The 18,705-nt window shown below is 38.2% G+C and overlaps 3 protein-coding genes across 3 annotated transcripts; 1 reads left to right on the top strand and 2 right to left on the bottom strand.

Moving 5' to 3' along the window:
* Window positions 1–1,605: 1,605 nt before the first annotated feature.
* On the bottom strand, window positions 1,606–3,751 carry LOC122878937 (olfactory receptor 2AT4-like). Its single transcript, XM_044202476.1, has 2 exons — window positions 3,712–3,751; window positions 1,606–3,502 (listed from the first exon to the last, which is right to left on the bottom strand). Exon 2 carries the CDS (start codon window positions 3,475–3,477, stop codon window positions 2,503–2,505), a length of 975 nt encoding a protein of 324 aa, XP_044058411.1. The 5' UTR covers window positions 3,478–3,502; window positions 3,712–3,751; the 3' UTR covers window positions 1,606–2,502.
* Window positions 3,752–6,864: 3,113 nt separating this feature from the next.
* On the bottom strand, window positions 6,865–7,890 carry LOC122878971 (olfactory receptor 2AT4-like). The gene has a single exon (XM_044202549.1). The coding sequence runs from the start codon at window positions 7,876–7,878 to the stop codon at window positions 6,904–6,906; it is 975 nt and encodes a 324-aa protein (XP_044058484.1). The 5' UTR covers window positions 7,879–7,890; the 3' UTR covers window positions 6,865–6,903.
* Window positions 7,891–11,345: 3,455 nt separating this feature from the next.
* On the top strand, window positions 11,346–18,164 carry LOC122879308 (olfactory receptor 13G1-like). The gene is made up of 2 exons (XM_044203277.1): window positions 11,346–12,381; window positions 17,522–18,164. Exons 1-2 carry the CDS (start codon window positions 11,494–11,496, stop codon window positions 17,558–17,560), a joined length of 927 nt encoding a protein of 308 aa, XP_044059212.1. The 5' UTR covers window positions 11,346–11,493; the 3' UTR covers window positions 17,561–18,164.
* Window positions 18,165–18,705: the final 541 nt, after the last annotated feature.

Genomic DNA, 18,705 nt, shown 5'->3' with positions numbered 1-18,705 from the left:
ATCCAAGTATCATGAAATCTTTGATTGTTGTTATGTTTGTATAAATCATTATAATTTATGTGATTTAGGGTTAGGTTCTTCTTGTTGAAGCTGCACTGGGTCTAATCGTGCCTGCTCACAGAGCCTCATCCTCATCACTTCCTTATGTACACACACACGTACTCACACAAACACACACTCACTCACAGCAGCTGGACCAGGCTTGACACAAAAGGTTCAATCCTTTATTGGCAGGTTACACTTTTCTGAAGTTGGAAAATTTCTGTGACACCGACATGTTTTGCACTTTGTATGTTTACTGTATAACAGAGTTTAGAGCTACTCTCCACTTAGGGAAAACTTGCTTAAGCTGGCTAATGTTCATAATAGAGCAACTGTATATGCTGCATGCAGTATCTCAAAGGTCCTGTCCTCATTGTAAAGTTGTGCCATGCTGTCACAGAGATGATTCTTAGATGGTGACTAACCTGCTATATTACACAAACACACATGATCTGGAACCAGCCTATCCACAGGTTACATGTTATATCTTGTAATATCAGAATCAGGATCAATAAAGTATTTCTGATTCTGATTCTGATAATACAAGATATAACATGTAACCTGTGGATAGGCTGGTTCCAGATCATGTGTCCGCTCAGTTTTACTTCTGTTCTCATGTATTACTTATCGCTACTTAGTGTTAGACATCCATTACAATGATTTTATCCTCTGATTACAGTCTGATACAGTCCATTCTTTTTTGAAAGAAAGAAGATTAAACAATATGAACATTTTCAAAACTCCTCAAAAATCTAAATAGAATATGAAACAGACAGTTACAGCTACCTCATATAATAGACACTTGATAAGCAGTATTGACCTGTGGGACAGTATGTATTTCTTGTACTAGTGGGTTTTGTCGTGGAGAAAACCTAAATTCTGTGTTGGAGGTCATAACGCAATCAGCCCAATCCTCAGCCTGCTTCCCAGCCAGCTAGGCTTCGAGCATGCTAGTCTCCAGCCTGCATCCCTGCCTGCTAGCCGCCAGCCTGATTCCCGGCCTGCTAGCAATCAACCTGCACTCCAGTCGCTGAGGCTTGGGTTCCTGAACCTGCTGCCTTCCTGTCCTGAGCCGACTAGCCCACTATCTGCCTTTTCTGAATCTTCCAAGACTTCTATGAACTGTTTGAGGCCATTTTCACAAGGTCCCGTGGAAGACACAGAAGAAGGCGTGGTCATCATGGCTCCCGACGCCTGTGGTTGTCTCAGCTGCCCAGAACTTCAACCTCTTCACCGCCCAGTGCCACAGAGCTGCCACCAGCCCTGTCAGGTTCCCAGTCGGTGGCCTGGCCGACACCTGCTCCTGGTTTCCAGTCGCGGCCCGTCCGTCTGTATGTGAAGCATTCCAGCCATTTTCCCCAGTGTTTGTTTCTAGTGTTTTTGGATGGTTTCACTGGTCCTTGCCTGTTTATAGATTTTCTGCCTGCTCCCTGTCAGATTTGTTTGCCTGTATTGGACTGCTTTCTGGCTTTGACCTTTGCCTGCCTCACCATCCCGTAAGCCTTTTGTGCATTGATTTTAACATATCATTAAATCATTGTACTCCACTTGCTCTGCCTCTGAGTCTGCGTTTGGGTCCTATTCTTCGTGTTCCCTGCTTACACAAGTGTGATATTGATAAACAGTTTGGGTCCAAGGAGATTTAAAAGTCTGATACAATTTATTTATAATTGATATATATATTTTATTTAATTAATTCTGTAATAAGAATACAACAGATGGGTTTGAAATATACCTTCATTCACAGTAAAATACATGAAACACTCCAATTCACATGACAACTTGACAGGTCTCTACAGTAACTGCTGGGGTCAATAAGAGCAATAAACCTAACAATGGGGTCGCAGGCTAGAAAACATTTGCAAAACCATTTTAGGCTGTTTTCCTCTGTACCCTGCAACATAAATGGCATTATTTGTTTATTTATTTGATCTTGAGAAGGTCCTTCATGCTTTTTTTCTTCTCGGTTAGACTATTATAATTAATTGAATTCAGGTTTGAGCCAAAAAACCATCTAGCGCCTTCAGCTGATTATATTTAATTTAATTTTAATATCTTATATTTAATTTCATTTAATTTCATTGTATTGCTGTATTTTTTAAATGCCTGACTGTATTTGCTTCAGTCCTGATTTGTTTTGACCCTGATTCAACCATGTAAAGCACTTTGTAATTTTTCTTTTGAAAAGTGCTGTATACATAAATTTGATTATTATTATTATTTGTTTATAAAATAGGACTTATGTTTCATTCAATAAATTTTGATATACTAGATAGAAGAAACCTTTTGCCTCCCTCTAAGAATGGACTTGGGTTTAAATTAAAATAACATGGTGAACAGTGTGATAGCTTTGGCTTTCCATTTGTCCCCAATCAGTACCTTTTATGAAACTTTCCTGTCCTCACGAAGAGAGATGGCTGATAAGAAGAAAGGAAAAACATTGAATAATGCATTGGTTTATCAGTTACTAATAGCTGAAACTTGTGCTTTTTGTGGAACGTTCCTTCTGTTGAATTGCTTCCACAAGCTTTCTCTCATGTCTTTAGCTCTTAAGCAGTATATAAGTGGATTAATCATGGGGGGGCAAAGGCTATACAACATGATAATTACTATTCGCACATCAGCACTAAATGTAATGCCAACATTGCTGGCTAAATATACAAAACATCTGGGTAAATAATAGAGGGAGATTATAATCAACTGAGTACTACAAGTGGACAGAGATTTTAGGCGACCTTGTACATTTGTTATCTTAAGTACTGTTATAATTATAGAGCAATATGAGAAGATTATAAATGCTAGAGGTACCAGTAGCATAACCATTGCAAACACAAAAGCAGGAAAACCATAAGGGGCCCTGTCAGTGCATGCCAGCATTGTTATACCAATATGATCACAATAGCAGTGGTCGATTTTGTTTGAGGCACAGTAAGGAAGAGGGTACGCCCTTATAACTAACATTAAAGCGCCAGCCTTAGCAATAACCCATGCACTAATACTGAGAATGTGGATGGTGGAGTTTTTAAGAATAAGTGGATATCTGAGAGGATGGCAGATAGCCAAATACCTATCTAAAGCCATTAGGAAAAGAATATAGGAATTCACTGTGCCAAGATAGTGAACAAAGTACATTTGGACAAAGCAAGCAGTGAATGAAATGGTCCCTGATTGAAACCAATACTTACCAATGATCTTAGGTAAGGTGGTTGTGCTAAAGAGAATGTCGCATGCACTCAGATTTAGAATTATATAATACATTGGCTTATGAAGGCTGCGATTGGTTGCAAATAAAAAAAGAACTGTAGCATTGCCTGTCAAAGTTAAGAAATAAACTAAGAACAATACAGCTGAGGCAAGGCCTTGGTACTCTGGATGAAGTCCAGGGAATCCAGTAAGGATGAATTCAGTCACAATGCTATGATTTCCCTCTGCCATGATGGAGTAGAAATTTCCTAAACACCTTTGAAAAGGAAATATGGGTGCAGTGATACAACACATTAGATAAAACGCTCTAACATCATCTCAAACATTTAAACAGTAACAATACTTATATAGTATTATTTATCTGATAAACCATTTTATAGTAATTACTGTTGCATTAAAATAAAACCTTATTATAAGGTTTTAGCTGGCTACATCAGTTACTGGGACTCCACCTTTTACACTTACCTTTCTCAAACAGTGTGGCAGCAAACTCTGCAGATTCACCTGCTGATTCATCTCTTAAAAATACTTCTTACAGCATGCCTTGTGATGACAGTATGGTGTCCACCCTTTTTTTTAACTCTCTGGATCACTATCAATCAGTCAATTCATCTCTCTAAGCCACACTAATGACATCAAGCAGAAAGACATCCATCAGTTAATCTCAAGATAAACAAAAAGTACAGTAAACCCACTGGAGTCATTGATTGTGGATTATTCTGTAATCGAAATGGAAATTTTGTCCCATAATTTTCTTATTACTATATATCATTACCATTAATTTAATAATGCTAATGTTTAATGGTGCTCTCAGCACATGTGCAGTATGTGTTTAATCTGAGTGGAGGGATATATGTAGTAGTTGTAGTTTTAGTATGGGTAATGTAATGTGTAAAATACTTGTAGTAACAGAATGATTAGAGGTGTAAGTGGTATATAACAGAAGCGTCATCTACATAAATGGTAAAACCTGTATTCAGTTTTGTAACAAGTATCTGTAAAGATAGAAGCAAAAGACAAACTTGAGGTGCACTAGAAGGTCACCTTGGCCCTTTATATCAATATGTATTTCTTAAAAAAAGAGTATCAATTAACAATTAAAATATTTTCTAGTTACAGCTTCTAAAATATGAGGGTTTGTTGCTTTTCTAGAAAGCAACAAATCCTCATAGAAAGGCTACGTTCTTTATGGTTTTAGTGAATTTCTGAATTTCATATCTGTTGCTCTGTATTTTATTTGCTTTTTTGTGTATTATTGTGAAGCACTTCATGACATCTGCTCTTGAAAGGTGCTATATACATACACTTACTTAATTGATGACATTTTCTACTTTTCCCAACATTTTAAACTTAACTTTGTATTTTTTTACTTTTGGCTAGACACAATAAGACATATGAAAATTCATTTGAGCTTTGAGAAACACAATGTTTGGAATATGTAAAGAAAAACATGCAATTCTGAGGAAAACAACATTGCAAAAGACTGTTTTGAGATGAGAATTCACTAAGGTATAAAGACACACACAGACAGACCTACACGCTCACATGCACGCTTTAATCACACACTTGAGACCATTATTGACATGAGACACTAATTAGCTTCCTCTTGGAACTCAAATTTGTGTTGTTGCTTCTGAGTATCATCCACCTAAAACAAACACGTCACTCTAACTCCAAGACAAAACTTTTTGAAGGTAAATTGTTGCGCTGAGCACAACATCAATTGATTGAGTGTATATCACTTTCACAATAAGCATTCATCTAGTCTAGGCCACCAAAATTGCATAGGTTTGTTGGGGTTGGGGTTTACAAGATGTTAGTTTTCAAGAAATTAAACTACTTGCTGGATCAGTATTCACATAAAAAAAACTGGATGAAGCAGTGGGCAGTATTCAGAACATCCGTGTAATTTGCACATCCTGCCTGTGTCTGCATGGGTTTCCTCAAAGTGCTCTGGATTACTTGAATAGGCTAAAGACATTCAGTTTAGGTCACCTGGAATTGCTAAATCCCCCATTAATGTGAATGTGGTTGTCTATGTTATCCCTGTGATAGACTGTGACCTGTCCAGGGTGTACCCCACCACTTGCTCAAAGCATGCTGGGAGAGGCACCAAACAGGATAAGAGGATTAGAAAATGCTGCAAGTTAGAAAAAGCCATTGTCTATTCAAAGACAATTTGCTGATTAAATAACTTAACTTAAAGCACAAGCTTTTCTAATATAAAAAAAAACACCAAGAGTCTACAGCCTAGTAACTGCTGAGGCTGCACTTACAGTAGATACTACAGCGGTGCTTTGAGCTGAATGTGAACATCAGCATTAGTATCGGGTGATGTCTACCAAACTGGCACATGACGATGTTCACAATGAAACATCGGGATGGACGATCACATTGTTGTGATCGATTATTGTTGTATCAAGGCTATTACCAAGACAGACTGCATGGTGATTCTGCACTTTAAATAAGATTGATTGATTGGTAAATTTGCCTCAGAGATTCAGCTGCCCAGCACCTCAACCTCTTCGCCGCCCAGTGCCACAGAGCTGCCACCAGCCCTGTCAGGTTCCCAGTCGGTGGCCTGGCCAACACCTGCTCCTGGTTCCCAGTCGGCGGCCCAGCCAACACCTAGTCCTGGTTCCCAGTCAGCGGCCTGGCCGTCTGTATGTGAAGCATTCCAGCCATTTTCCCCATTGTTTGTTTCTAGTGTTTTTGGATGGTTTCCCTGGACCTTGCCTGAGTCTGCGTTCGGGTCCTATTCTTCGTGTTTCCTGCTTACACAAGTGTGATATTGATAAACAGTTTGGGTCCCAGGAGATTTAAAAGTCTGATACAATTTATTTACAATTGATATATATATTTTATTTAATAAATTTTGTAATAAAAATACAACAGATGGGTTTGAAATATACCTTCATTCACAGTAAAATACATGAAACACTCCAATTCACATGACAACTTGACAGGTCTCTACAGTAACTGCTGGGGTCAATAAGAGCAATAAACCTAACAATGGGGTCGCAGGCTAGAAAACATTTGCAAAACCATTTTAGGCTGTTTTCCTCTGTACCCTGCAACATAAATCACTGAACATTGTTGTAATAATGACATAAATGGCATTATTTGTTTATTTATTTGATCTTGAGAAGGTCCTTCATGCTTTTTTTCTTCTCGGTTAGACTATTATAATTAATTGCATTCAGGTTTGAGCCAAAAAACCATCTTGCGCCTTCAACTGGTATCTTATAATATCTTATATTTAATTTAATTTAATTTCATTGTATTGCTGTATTTTTTAAATGCCTGATTGTATTTGCTTCAGTCCTGAAATGTTTTGACCCTGATTCAACGATGTAAAGCACTTTGTAATTTTGATTTTGAAAAGTGCTGTATACATAAATTTGATTATTATTATTATTTGTTTATGAAATAAGACTTATGTTTCATTCTATAAATTTTGATATACCTGATAGCAGAAACCTTTTGCCTCCCTCTAAGAATGGACTTGGGTTTAAATTAAAATAACATGGTGAACAGTGTGATAGCTTTGGCTTTCCATTTGTCCCCAATCAGTACTTTTTATGAAACTTTCCTGTCCTCATGAAGAGAGACGGCTGATAAGAAGAAAGGAAAAACATTGAATAATGCATTGGTTTATCAGTTACTAATAGCTGAAACTTGTGCTTTTTGTGGAACGTTCCTTCTGTTGAATTGCTTCCACAAGCTTTCTCTCATGTCTTTAGCTCTTAAGCAGTATATAAGTGGATTAATCATGGGGGGGCAAAGGCTATACAACATGATAATTACTATTCGCACATCAGCACTAAATGTAATGCCAACATTGCTGGCTAAATATACAAAACATCTGGGTAAATAATAGAGGGAGATTATAATCAACTGAGTACTACAAGTGGACAGAGATTTTAGGCGACCTTGTACATTTGCTATCTTAAGTACTGTTATAATTATAGAGCAATATGAGAAGATTATAAATGCTAGAGGTACCAGTAGCATAACCATTGCAAACACAAAAGCAAGAAAACCATAAGGTGCCCTGTCAGTGCATGCCAGCATTGTTATACCAATATGATCACAATAGCAGTGGTCGATTTTGTTTGAGGCACAGTAAGGAAGAGGGTATGCCCTTATAACTAACATTAAAGTGCCAGCCTTGGCAATAACCCATGCACTAATACTGAGAATGTGGATGGTGGAGTTTTTAAGACTAAGTAAATATCTGAGAGGATGGCAGATAGCCAAATACCTATCTGAAGCCATTAGGAAAAGAATATAGGAATTCACTGTGCCAAGATAGTGAACAAAGTACATTTGGACAAAGCAAGCAGTGAATGAAATGGTCCCTGATTGAAACCAATACTTACCAATGATCTTAGGTAAGGTGGTTGTGCTAAAGAGAATGTCGCATGCACTCAGATTTAGAATTATATAATACATTGGCTTATGAAGGCTGCGATTGGTTGCAAATAAAAAAAGAACTGTAGCATTGCCTGTCAAAGTTAAGAAATAAACTAAGAACAATACAGCTGAGGCAAGGCCTTGGTACTCTGGATGAAGTCCAGGGAATCCAGTAAGGATGAATTCAGTCACAATGCTATGATTTCCCTCTGCCATGATGGAGTAGAAATTTCCTAAACATCTTTGAAAAGGAAATATGGGGGCATTGATACAGCACATTAGATAAAACGCTCTAACATCATCTCAAACATTTAAACAGTAACAATACTTATATAGTATTATTTATCTGATAAACCATTTCATAGTAATTACTGTTCCAATAAAAAGAAACCTTATTATAAGGTTTTAGCTGGCTACATCAGTTACTGGGACTCCACCTTTTACACTTACCTTTCTCAAACAGTATGGCAGCATACTCTGCAGATTCACCTGCTGATTCATCTCTTAAAAATACTTCTTACAGCATGCCTTGTGATGACAGTTTGGTGCCCACCCTATTTTTGTTAACTTTCTGGATCACTAACAATCAGTCAATTCATCTCTCTAAGCCACACTTATGATGTTTTTTCATCAAGCAGAAAGACATCCATCAGGTAATTTCAAGATAAACAAAAAGTACAGTAAACCCACTGGAGTCATTGATTGTGGATTATTCTGTAATGGAAATGGAAATTTTTGTCCCATAATTTTCTTATTACTATATATCATAGCTACTTATTATAGGTGTTAAAATGATGCATTTCAGACCATAATTAACAAAGTAATTGACATTAAATTGGTCAGTGGGAAAATACTGTATACACTATAGCAAGGAACACTCACCTCATGATGGTTAATTGGAACAACCATTAATTTAATAATGCTAATGGACTATAAATCCCACAGGAGTAAACAACTGCACTTCAACACAACCCCACTGTGTACCTAAATTGATACTGAGGAAGGAGTGTTAATATCCTTGGTGTTTAATGGTGTTCTCAGCACATGTGCAGTATGTGTTTAATCTGAGTGGAGGGATATATGTAGTAGTTGTAGTTTTAGTATGGGTAATGTAATGTGTAAAATAATTGTAGTAACAGAATGATTAGAGGTGTAAGTGGTTTAAGTGGTACTTTTGGCTAGACACAATAAGACATGAAAATTCATTTGGGCTTTGAGAAACACAATGCTTGGAATATGTAAAGAAAAACATGTAATTCTGAGGAAAACAACATTGCAAAAGACTGTTTTGAGATGAGAATTCACTAAGGTATAAAGACACACACAGACAGACCTACACGCTCACATGCACACTTTAATCACACACTTGAGACCATTATTGACATGAGACACTAATTAGCTTCCTCTTGGAACTCAAATTTGTGTTGTTGCTTCTGAGTATCATCCGCCTAAAACAAACACGTCACTCTAACTCCAAGACAAAACTTTTTGAAGGTAAATTGTTGCGCTGAGCACAACATCAATTGATTGAGTGTATATTACTTGCACAATAAGCATTCATCTAGTCTAGGCCACCAAAATTGCATAGGTTTGTTGGGGTTGGGGTTTACAAGATGTTAGTTTTCAAGAAATTAAACTACTTGCTGGATCAGTATTCACATAAACTCTCAAAAAAACTGGATGAAGCAGTGGGCAGTATTCAGAACATCCGTGTAATTTGCACATCCTGCCTGTGTCTGCATGGGTTTCCTCAAAGTGCTCTGGATTACTTGAATAGGCATTCAGTTTAGGTCACCTGGAATTGCTAAATTCCCCATTAATATGAATGTGGTTGTCTATGTTATCCCTGTGATAGACTGTGACCTGTGACCATGAGGCTGCACTTACAGTAGATACTACAGCGGTGCTTTGAGCTGAATGTGAACATCAACATTAGTATTAGGTGATGTCTACCAAATTCCACAGTGAAACATTGACATGGATGATGAAATTGTTGGGTTTTTTTTTTTTTTTTTTTGGGGGGGTAAATTTGGGCCCATTCACAGCCCACCTACTCACCTGGTCTTTCTTTACTTTTCCTCCCTTTTTGTTATAAGAATAATGTGGCTCTTTAAGGAACAGGGCAGTGTGTAGTGAGCATGTGGGAGTGGGAAAGGTAGTTGTCTAGTGGTAGTAAATGTATTGTGTAGGTTACAGTTTGCCCATGAATAGATGCTGCAGCTCCTCAATACCCAAGACATTCCTGTGTCTTGCTTCCCAACTGCTGGGTAAAAGTGAAGGTGGTTAGCCCCAAGGTTAGCATCAACTTCAGCCCTGGTGGAAAACAAAGTCCTCCCTGTGCTTCCTGACCACGGTCTGAAAACTGCTTCAGGAATGGTTAACACTATGCTTAAGTTACCTCATTAAGCAGATCATATGATTATAAAAAATATTTTAAAATACTAGTCATAGTGATAAACTACTCTTATTAGCTTTTTACTCGCAAAGCTTTTATTGCACTTTCAATAAGTTCTCAGTGGTCGATGGCTGTCAGCCATCGGCGATGACCGATGCCGTCGTTTATCAGCCCAACCCTTTTCAGCATGCTAACGTGCTCACAATGACAATGTTTATATGCTAATGTTTAGTTGCTGAGACATTTCACTCATAACCACAAATATTAACCTCTTGGTGGTGCTAGAGGAAAAGTCAGGGGATCACCAAAGTCGTTAGGATACATCATCTGGGAACCATGAATGTCTGGTCAAAATTCTGCATCAATCCATTAAGTAGATGTTGAGATAATTCACTGGATAAGTGAAAACTTTGACCAGCTGGTGGCACTACATGAAAAGTCAGAGGATCACCCAGGTCACTAGAACTCATCGGAACCATGAATTTATTCACGGTAATCGATGGATTGCCTTGAATAATTGGAGATGTTTTAGCCCGGACTAAAGTGGTAGATTGTTAGGCCAATATTGCTATACCTCGAACCACGCCACTAGCATAGCTAAATATAGACAAGTCAGAGTTGGACAATTTGGACAATGAAAAGTCAGAGGATCACCCAGGTCACTAGAACTCATCGGGACCATGAATTTATTCACGGCAATCCATCGAACAGCTGTGGAGATATTTTAGCCCGGGCCAAAGTGGTGGATTGTCAGTTAGACATTGCCATCCTTAGAGCCACATGGCTACCATAGCTAAATATAGACAAGGCAGAGATGGCAACTTTTAAGACGCAAACATTTTCTCTTCTCAGGGTCCACTGTTTCCCTGTAATAGGACACCAGAAAGACAGCAATAAAAAAGACATTGTCATGTTTGATTCGTAGTTACTCTATGGTTACATGCACTATAGCTACTGTATAATGAGCAGTGATATAGAACACTAGTGAGTGGTGATGTTGATCCTTGACAGTACCTCTGTGTTTAAAGGAAAAGTTTAACATTTTTGGAGCTACAGTACACTTATTGGCTTTTGAGAACATCAATATCAGCCTTATGTTTGTGCGTTATGTACAGAACAAGAGCATAAAGATGGGGAGGGGGAAGCTAAAATTAGCTGGGGTCACTATCCAAAGTGATTGGATGATGGGTCTGCCCAATGAAAAGTTACTGTTCTGGTGAGCCTTAAAACCCTAAGTCTAGAGGCTGTCTGATGAACTCCATTGTTGGGTGTAGTGAAAGCTGTTTGATTGAGCTCAGAGTTATTTTTGTAAACTCTGACAACAACTGGTTAAGATTTGTTATGATCTACAATATGTTGCATGATCTTTTGCTTTGAGAAGAGTTTTTTCATCAACTTCTTTTTTGCATTTTATTTATCTTGATATTTTGACGAATATGCCTTTACAGAATGCTTCAATCAAAGTTACAGAATTTATTATAGGTGGTTTTGACACAACCAAAAGGCCTATGGTAGTTGGTGTGGTTATATTGATTACCTATGTTCTAGCTGTTCTTGCCAATATAGTAAATATCCTCTTCATTATTTATGACAAGAGATTACACAAACCAATGTATCTTCTGATTTGCAACCTTGCTGTTGTTGATATACTCTACACCTCCAGTGCCAGTCCCACAATGATCAGGGTTCTACTTGCTGGTGTTAATACTATAGCCTATGTGCCGTGCTTAATTCAAATGTTTGTTTTCCACTTGGGATGGGTGATGGAGATGTTTGCTTTAACGGTTATGGCATTTGATCGATTGATTGCTATTAGCTATCCTTTTCAGTACCACAGTTATTTAACAAATGTGCGCACTCTTGTCCTTACATATATCCTGTGGATTGTTGCCTGTGGTTTTGTGGCTGTAACGCCTGCAACTGTGCTTCCTCTCCCTCACTGCTACTCAAAGCTGATGTACACTTTCTGTGACTATGCTGCCGTAATACGAACTACTTGTGTTGACCCTAATTACTATTTCAATCTGACTACTGTCATATCATTCTTTTTTTTATTTTTCACTTTCACTTTTATTTGCCTGTCATACATATGTATAATATTTTTTGTGAAATTATCCTCAAATGATGACAAAAGAAAAATGGGCAGCACTTGTTTGAGTCACTTGATCGTGGTAACGTGTTACTACTGTCCATTATTTATCCTCATTGTCTTGACCAGGTTAGGTGTGGTATTAACTCTTGAGGCGCGCCATGGCTTAATGATCGGAGCCATCCTCGGTCCATCTCTTGTAAATCCTTTTGTGTACTGTCTTAGGACAAAAGAAATTAAAAATAAGATCTTTCAGATCAAAAAAGTTGTGACATCTCTATAGATTCTTGTGAACTGTGAATTTACTTTCATATAAAATTTGCATCCTTTAATGGTGTAATCATTATGCTAAAATGATGGAATATATCCATCCAAGCATTTTCTAAACTCCTCTTCACTTTTGTTTTACAATCTACATTTTGTCATTATAATTGTAAATTGTCATATATGACTTTCTGTGAATCTATTCTTTACACACAACATCTATTGCATGTCTGTCCGTCCTGGGAAAGGGATCCCTCCTCTGTTGGTCATCCTGAGGTTTCTTCCATTTTTTTCCCCTGTTACAAGGGTTTTTTGGGGGGGAGTTTTTCCTTAAGAACAGATCTAAGAACGGTCTAAGAACAGAGGGTGTTGTATGTTCTACAGATTGTAACACCCCTTGAGACAAATTGTGATTTGTGATATTGGGCTGTATAAATAAAATTGAACTTACCTGTTTTACCTGACTGTTACCTATTTTTATTATATCCTTTTCTCTGACATACATCATAGTAAACTGAATATCTTTGGGTTTTGGACTGTTGGTCAGACAAAAACAAGACATTTGAAGAAGTCACCTTGGACTTTATATAATTATAACCAACATTTTATAGACAAAACGATTGATCGAAAAAATAATCGGCAGGTGAAACAATAAATCAGTACATACATACAGGTATATGCGGGTGACAAATTAAAGGAAAAACCAACATAAAGTGTCTTAGGTGTTCAATGCGCCTTGGCATTGATTCTACACGTCTCTGGAACGCTAATGAACATCATTCTTCCTAAAGATCATTATAAACTTTATAATGATTTGGAGTGACCCTTTCCTCTAAGGGGACAAGGGGACCCAAACCATGGCAGCAAAATCCCCCCCACAGCATAACAGAGCCAACGGATCCCCTCACTATAGGGGTCAAGCATTCAGGCCTGTACCGTTCTCTTGGTGTACGCCACACATGCACTTGCCCGCTTGTTGAGAATATGACGAAGGACCATCTGACCATATCACTTTTGATATGAGTTGACTTGAGTTTGGTTTTTGTACCACTAAACTCTCAAATGTGCATTCATCTTTGTAATGAGGGGTTTATGCACTGCAACCCTACTATAATATCTCTCTCTATGTAATTATAATTAGTAATTATAATTACAATTATAATTACTGCCAGTTAAACCAAATAGAAAGCAAAATGTTACAAATACTGTGACAGACATAACAATATTACTAGTGTCACTGTAATTTGTCCAGTGTTTATATATTGAGTAAACCCTGATGCTCACATGTTATTATACTGGACATTTTCAAAAGGAGTAAAAAATGACTAAATCCCAAATTATTTCATTCTTGCAGTTGTGGCACATTCAATGCAACTTGATCTGTTAAAGACAATGTCCTTCTTATGCCTCATTCATTTCCCAAAACTGAAATGATATAATAAAAACTTGATCACAAAAATGATTGCTATGCATTACACTCAGACACTAACTGATGACAAGGAGCAGCTGGGAAGACAAGCAGCGCATCAGGGCTGAGAAATCAAAGGTGTGCAGAACAAGAAAGCTCATTGAGGACACCTGGTGGACAAGGAGCACAGGCAGGAAAACTAGAAACAGCATGGGAGGAGCAAAGTGAGGTCAAGGAAGGAAAGGATGGAAATCTAAAGTTACAAATATATAATTAATATTTAGTATGTACACAAAAAACACAAAAAGCTGTACAGTTAAAAGGGCTCAAAGGCTCTCCATACTCTTTGTTGCTCTCCACTGTGAGAGTGGTAATGTATTTGAAGAAGAGCCAACAGCCTAACAGTAATGAGTTTCATACCATCTCAGTATTATCAAAATAAGCAGCATAATATATAAGGCTAGTAGTGAATATGAAACTTTGATTGTTGGCAGGTTTCCCATTAACCTAATGTGCATGTCTTTGGACTGTGAGAGGAAACTGGAGCACCTGGAGGAAACCCACGCAGAATCAGGCAGAACATGCAAACTCCACACACGATTGCACCGTGCCACCTGACAAAATGTATTATGACACATACATGCTGTATATAATAACCTCAAAATGTTTGGTTTTGCAAATGCCGGTCAGTATACACTACAAAATTGCATACTTACCAGCATTACTTATTGCTTGTTAACAATTGTTAGGTCAATAAACTGTATGCCATTGTAGGTTGTCACAAAAAAATATACTGTTTAAAATGATGAATAAAAGTTTGAAGTTTGGGCACAAACAACAAATGTGACATTTGATTCTGATATCGTAGACACAAAACAGTTGTGTGACAGTAATCATGGTAAAAAAGTGCAAAAGAATCAAGTACTATAATGTTCATTTTTGTTAAAATCCTTGTTAATCCCTCAGATGAAAATTAGGGGGGATGGAGGGTGTGTGCAAGTGAATATTATCTAAATTCCCACATAGCAGAATATTTCTCTGAACCAGAAAGTAGTTTTCTTTCAAGGCTAGCTTTGAAACCTGGCCGGCTAACTGAGTGGCTTTCCACCTGTTTACGGCTGTCCTTAGCGTCTGGCGAGGCCAGCTAAGCCTTGGTGGCATCTTGCATCTAAGCCATGGGTGTGTACATAGTGTATATTTGCAAATAGTTCCTTTATCTGAGCACATGGGTGAGCACTCAGGTAGTGGTGATGTGTCATTTGAACTCAACCGCCATTTCATGCTCTAGCAGTAGCACACGGGTCATCATGGTCTCCTCGCGGTGTGTCTTACAGAGTGCCCGTACATATGGAATATGTAGGGTGGAGAAATAGTCTGGACACGATAGAGAATGGAGGGTAACCCAGGTTCTCTGAGTGGAGAGACTATCTCTCTAGCTCCCAGCCGCTCCGAAACGCGTTCTAATCAAGATTAACCGGAGAGGCCACAGATGATGAGTCTTAAAGAATATCCACGTCAGCTGCCCCCGTGGGGTCAGTCCACGTACATATGGAATATGTAGGGTGGAGAGATAGTCTCTGCAGTCAGAGAACATGGCTTACACATGTAACCCTCCGTTCCATTGACATGTCTGATTCGTACTTACTCTATGGTTACATGCACTATAGCTACTGTATAATGAGCAGTGATGTAGAATTTTTTTGACCATACCTCCATGTTTAAAGGAAAAGTTTAACATTTTTGGAGCGCCAGTACACTTATTGGCTTTTAAGACCATCAATATCAGCCTCATGTCTGTGCATTATGTATGGAACTGGAATCCAGTCATGTTTAGCTTAGCATAAAGATGGGGAGGGGGAAGCATCTAGTCCAAAGTGAGAAATAAAATGCCTACCAACACCTTTAAGGCTGAGTAGTTACAGTAACACGTTGTAGCTTGTGATTTAACATATCTGGTATTTTGGCATTCAAATATAGTCTTCTGTAATTGCTCTATTCAAACATGACAGGACCATTACAGATAGAGCTACAATGCTCACACCATAATTGGCACCTCTCAGGGAACGCAAAGCCCCCTTTTCCTACTTACAACAGTGATGCACTGCTGGAGAACAGTGATGAGTTGGAAATGAATGATACAGTATTTAGGTGATGGATTTTAAAACATTTTGCAGATGAATAACTGCTTATCTCTTTGGATTAATGAATGTTTATTGTATCTAAGGACAAAGTATCAGTATTGGGGTAGTAAATGGTAAATGGACTGAACTTATATAGCCCTTTTCTACCTTAACACACAATGCGCTCATTCACCCATTCACACTTACACTCACACACCTATGGCAGCCACTGTGTACCTGTATTCACCTGAGATCAGTCCTGACCAATGAAATTTAGCAGGCTTCAAATCTCTTCCACTTTGGGCCCTCTGACAGTTTGTTGTTGACATGCACAGATGTTGACCGACCTGTGCAGCAAATGTGGGATTTCTGATTATGGGTTTTGCTAATTAGCCAGCTACTAGCTAAAATTATCTGGGGTCAATATCCAATGTGATTGGACGATGGGTGTGCCCAATGAAAAGTTACTGTTCTGGTGAGCCTTAAAACCCTAAGTCTAGAGGCTGTCTGATGAACTCCATTGTTGGTTGTAGTGAAAGCTGTTTGATTGAGCTCAGAGTTATTTTTGTAAACTCTGACAACAACTGGTTATGATTTGTTATGATCTACAATATGTTGCATGATCTTTTGCTTTGAGAAGAGTTTTTTCATCAACTTCTTTTTTGCATTTTATTTATCTTGCTATTTTGACGAATATGCCTTTACAGAATGCTTCAATCAAAGTTACAGAATTTATTATAGGTGGTTTTGACACAACCAAAAGGCCTATGGTAGTTGGTGTGGTTATATTGATTACCTATGTTCTAGCTGTTCTTGCCAATATAGTAAATATCCTCTTCATTATTTATGACAAGAGATTACACAAACCAATGTATCTTCTGATTTGCAACCTTGCTGTTGTTGATATACTCTACACCTCCAGTGCCAGTCCAACAATGATCGGGGTTCTACTTGCTGGTGTTAATACTATAGCCTATGTGCCGTGCTTAATTCAAATGTTTGCTTTCTACTTGGGAGGGGTGATGGAGATGGTTGTTTTAACGGTTATGGCATTTGATCGATTAATTGCTATTAGCTATCCTTTTCAGTACCACAGTTATTTAACAAATGTGCGCACTCTTGTCCTTACATATATCCTGTGGATTGTTGCATGTGGTTGTGGGGCTGTAACGTCTGCAACTGTGCTTCCTCTCCCTCACTGCTACTCAAAGCTGATGTACACTTTCTGTGACTATGCTGCCGTAATACGAACTACTTGTGTTGACCCTAATTACTATTTCAATGTGATAACTGTCATATCATTCTTTATTTTATTTTTCACTTTCACTTTTATTTGCCTGTCATACATATGTATAATATTTTTTGTGAAATTATCCTCAAATAATGAAAAAAGAAAAATAGGCAGCACTTGTTTGAGTCACTTGATCGTGGTAACGTGTTACTATTGTCCAATTTTTATCCGCATTGTCTTGACCAGATTAGGTGTGGTATTAACTCTTGAGGCGCGCAATGGATTAATGATCGGAACCATCCTTGGTCCATCTCTTGTAAATCCTTTTGTGTACTGTCTTAGGACGAAAGAAATGAAATATAAGATCTTTAAGATATTCAAACAAGTTTAGACATTTCAGTAGATTCTTGTGAACTGTGAATTAACTTTATGGAAAACGTTGCACCCTTTGCTGGTGTAAGTATTATACTAAAATGATTGAATATATTTATCCATGCATTTTCTACACTGTTTATCCTGTTCAGGGTTGTAAGGGGCAGGAGCCTACTCCAGAAAACATTGGGTGAGAAGCAGCGAACACCCTGGGCAGGTCAGCAATCTATAGAAAAACACATTCACATTCACACGTACAGTACCAGCAATTTAGAGTTTCCAATTAACCTAATGTGCATGTCTTTGGACTGTGAGAAGAAACTGGAGCACCTGGAGGAAACCCACGCAGAGTCAGGGAGAACATGCAAACTCCACACACAATTGCACGGTGCCACCTGACAAAATGTATTATGACACATACATGCTGTATATAATAACCTCAAAATGTTTGGTTTTGCAAATGCTGGTCAGTATACACTACAAAAATGCATACTTACCAGCATTACTTATTGCTTGTTAACGATTTTTATGTCAATAAACTGTATGCCATTGTAGGTTGTCACAAAATGATATACGGTATAAAATGATGAATAAAAGTTTGAAGTTTGGGCACAAACAACAAATGTGACATTTGATTCTGATATCGTAGACAGAAAAGAGTTGTGTGGCTGTAATCATGGTAAAAAAGTGCAAAAGAATCAAAGACTTTAAGGTTCATTTTTGTTAAAATCCTTGTTAATCCCTCAGATGAAATTTAGGGGGGATGGAGGGTGTGTGCAAGTGAATATTATCTAAATTCCCACATAGCAGAATATTTCTCTGAACCAGAGAGTCGTTTTCTTTCAAAGCTAGCGTTGCAACCTGGCAGGCTAACTGAGTGGCCTTCCACCTGTTTACGGCTGTCCTTAGCGTCTGGCGAGGCCAGCTAAGCCTTGGTGGCATCTTGCATCTGAGCCATGGGTGTGTATATAGTGTATATTTGCAAATAGTTCCTTTATCTGAGCACATGAGTGAGCACTCTGGTAGTGGTGATGTGTCATTTGAACTCAACCGCCATTTCATGCTCTAGCAGTAGCACCCGGGTCATCATGGTCTCCTCGCAGTGTGTCTTACAGAGTCCCCGTACATATGGAATATGTAGGGTGGAGAAATAGTCTGGACACG

The sequence above is a fragment of the Siniperca chuatsi genome, linkage group LG7, assembly GCF_020085105.1.
Source record: "Siniperca chuatsi isolate FFG_IHB_CAS linkage group LG7, ASM2008510v1, whole genome shotgun sequence".
Classification (NCBI taxonomy): domain Eukaryota; kingdom Metazoa; phylum Chordata; class Actinopteri; order Centrarchiformes; family Sinipercidae; genus Siniperca; species Siniperca chuatsi.
This window is presented reverse-complemented; position numbering and strand designations above follow the sequence as displayed.

Excerpts from the sequence above, each read along its gene's own strand:
- LOC122878971 (XM_044202549.1), bottom strand. The coding sequence starts at position 7,878 with ATGGCAGAGGGAAATCATAGCATTGTGACTGAATTCATCCTTACTGGA.
- LOC122879308 (XM_044203277.1), top strand. The coding sequence starts at position 11,494 with ATGCCTTTACAGAATGCTTCAATCAAAGTTACAGAATTTATTATAGGT. Across the intron at positions 12,382-17,521 it reads ACTGTCTTAGGACAAAAGAA|ATGAAATATAAGATCTTTAA; the intron begins ATTAAAAATAAG and ends AGGACGAAAGAA.
- LOC122878937 (XM_044202476.1), bottom strand. The coding sequence starts at position 3,477 with ATGGCAGAGGGAAATCATAGCATTGTGACTGAATTCATCCTTACTGGA.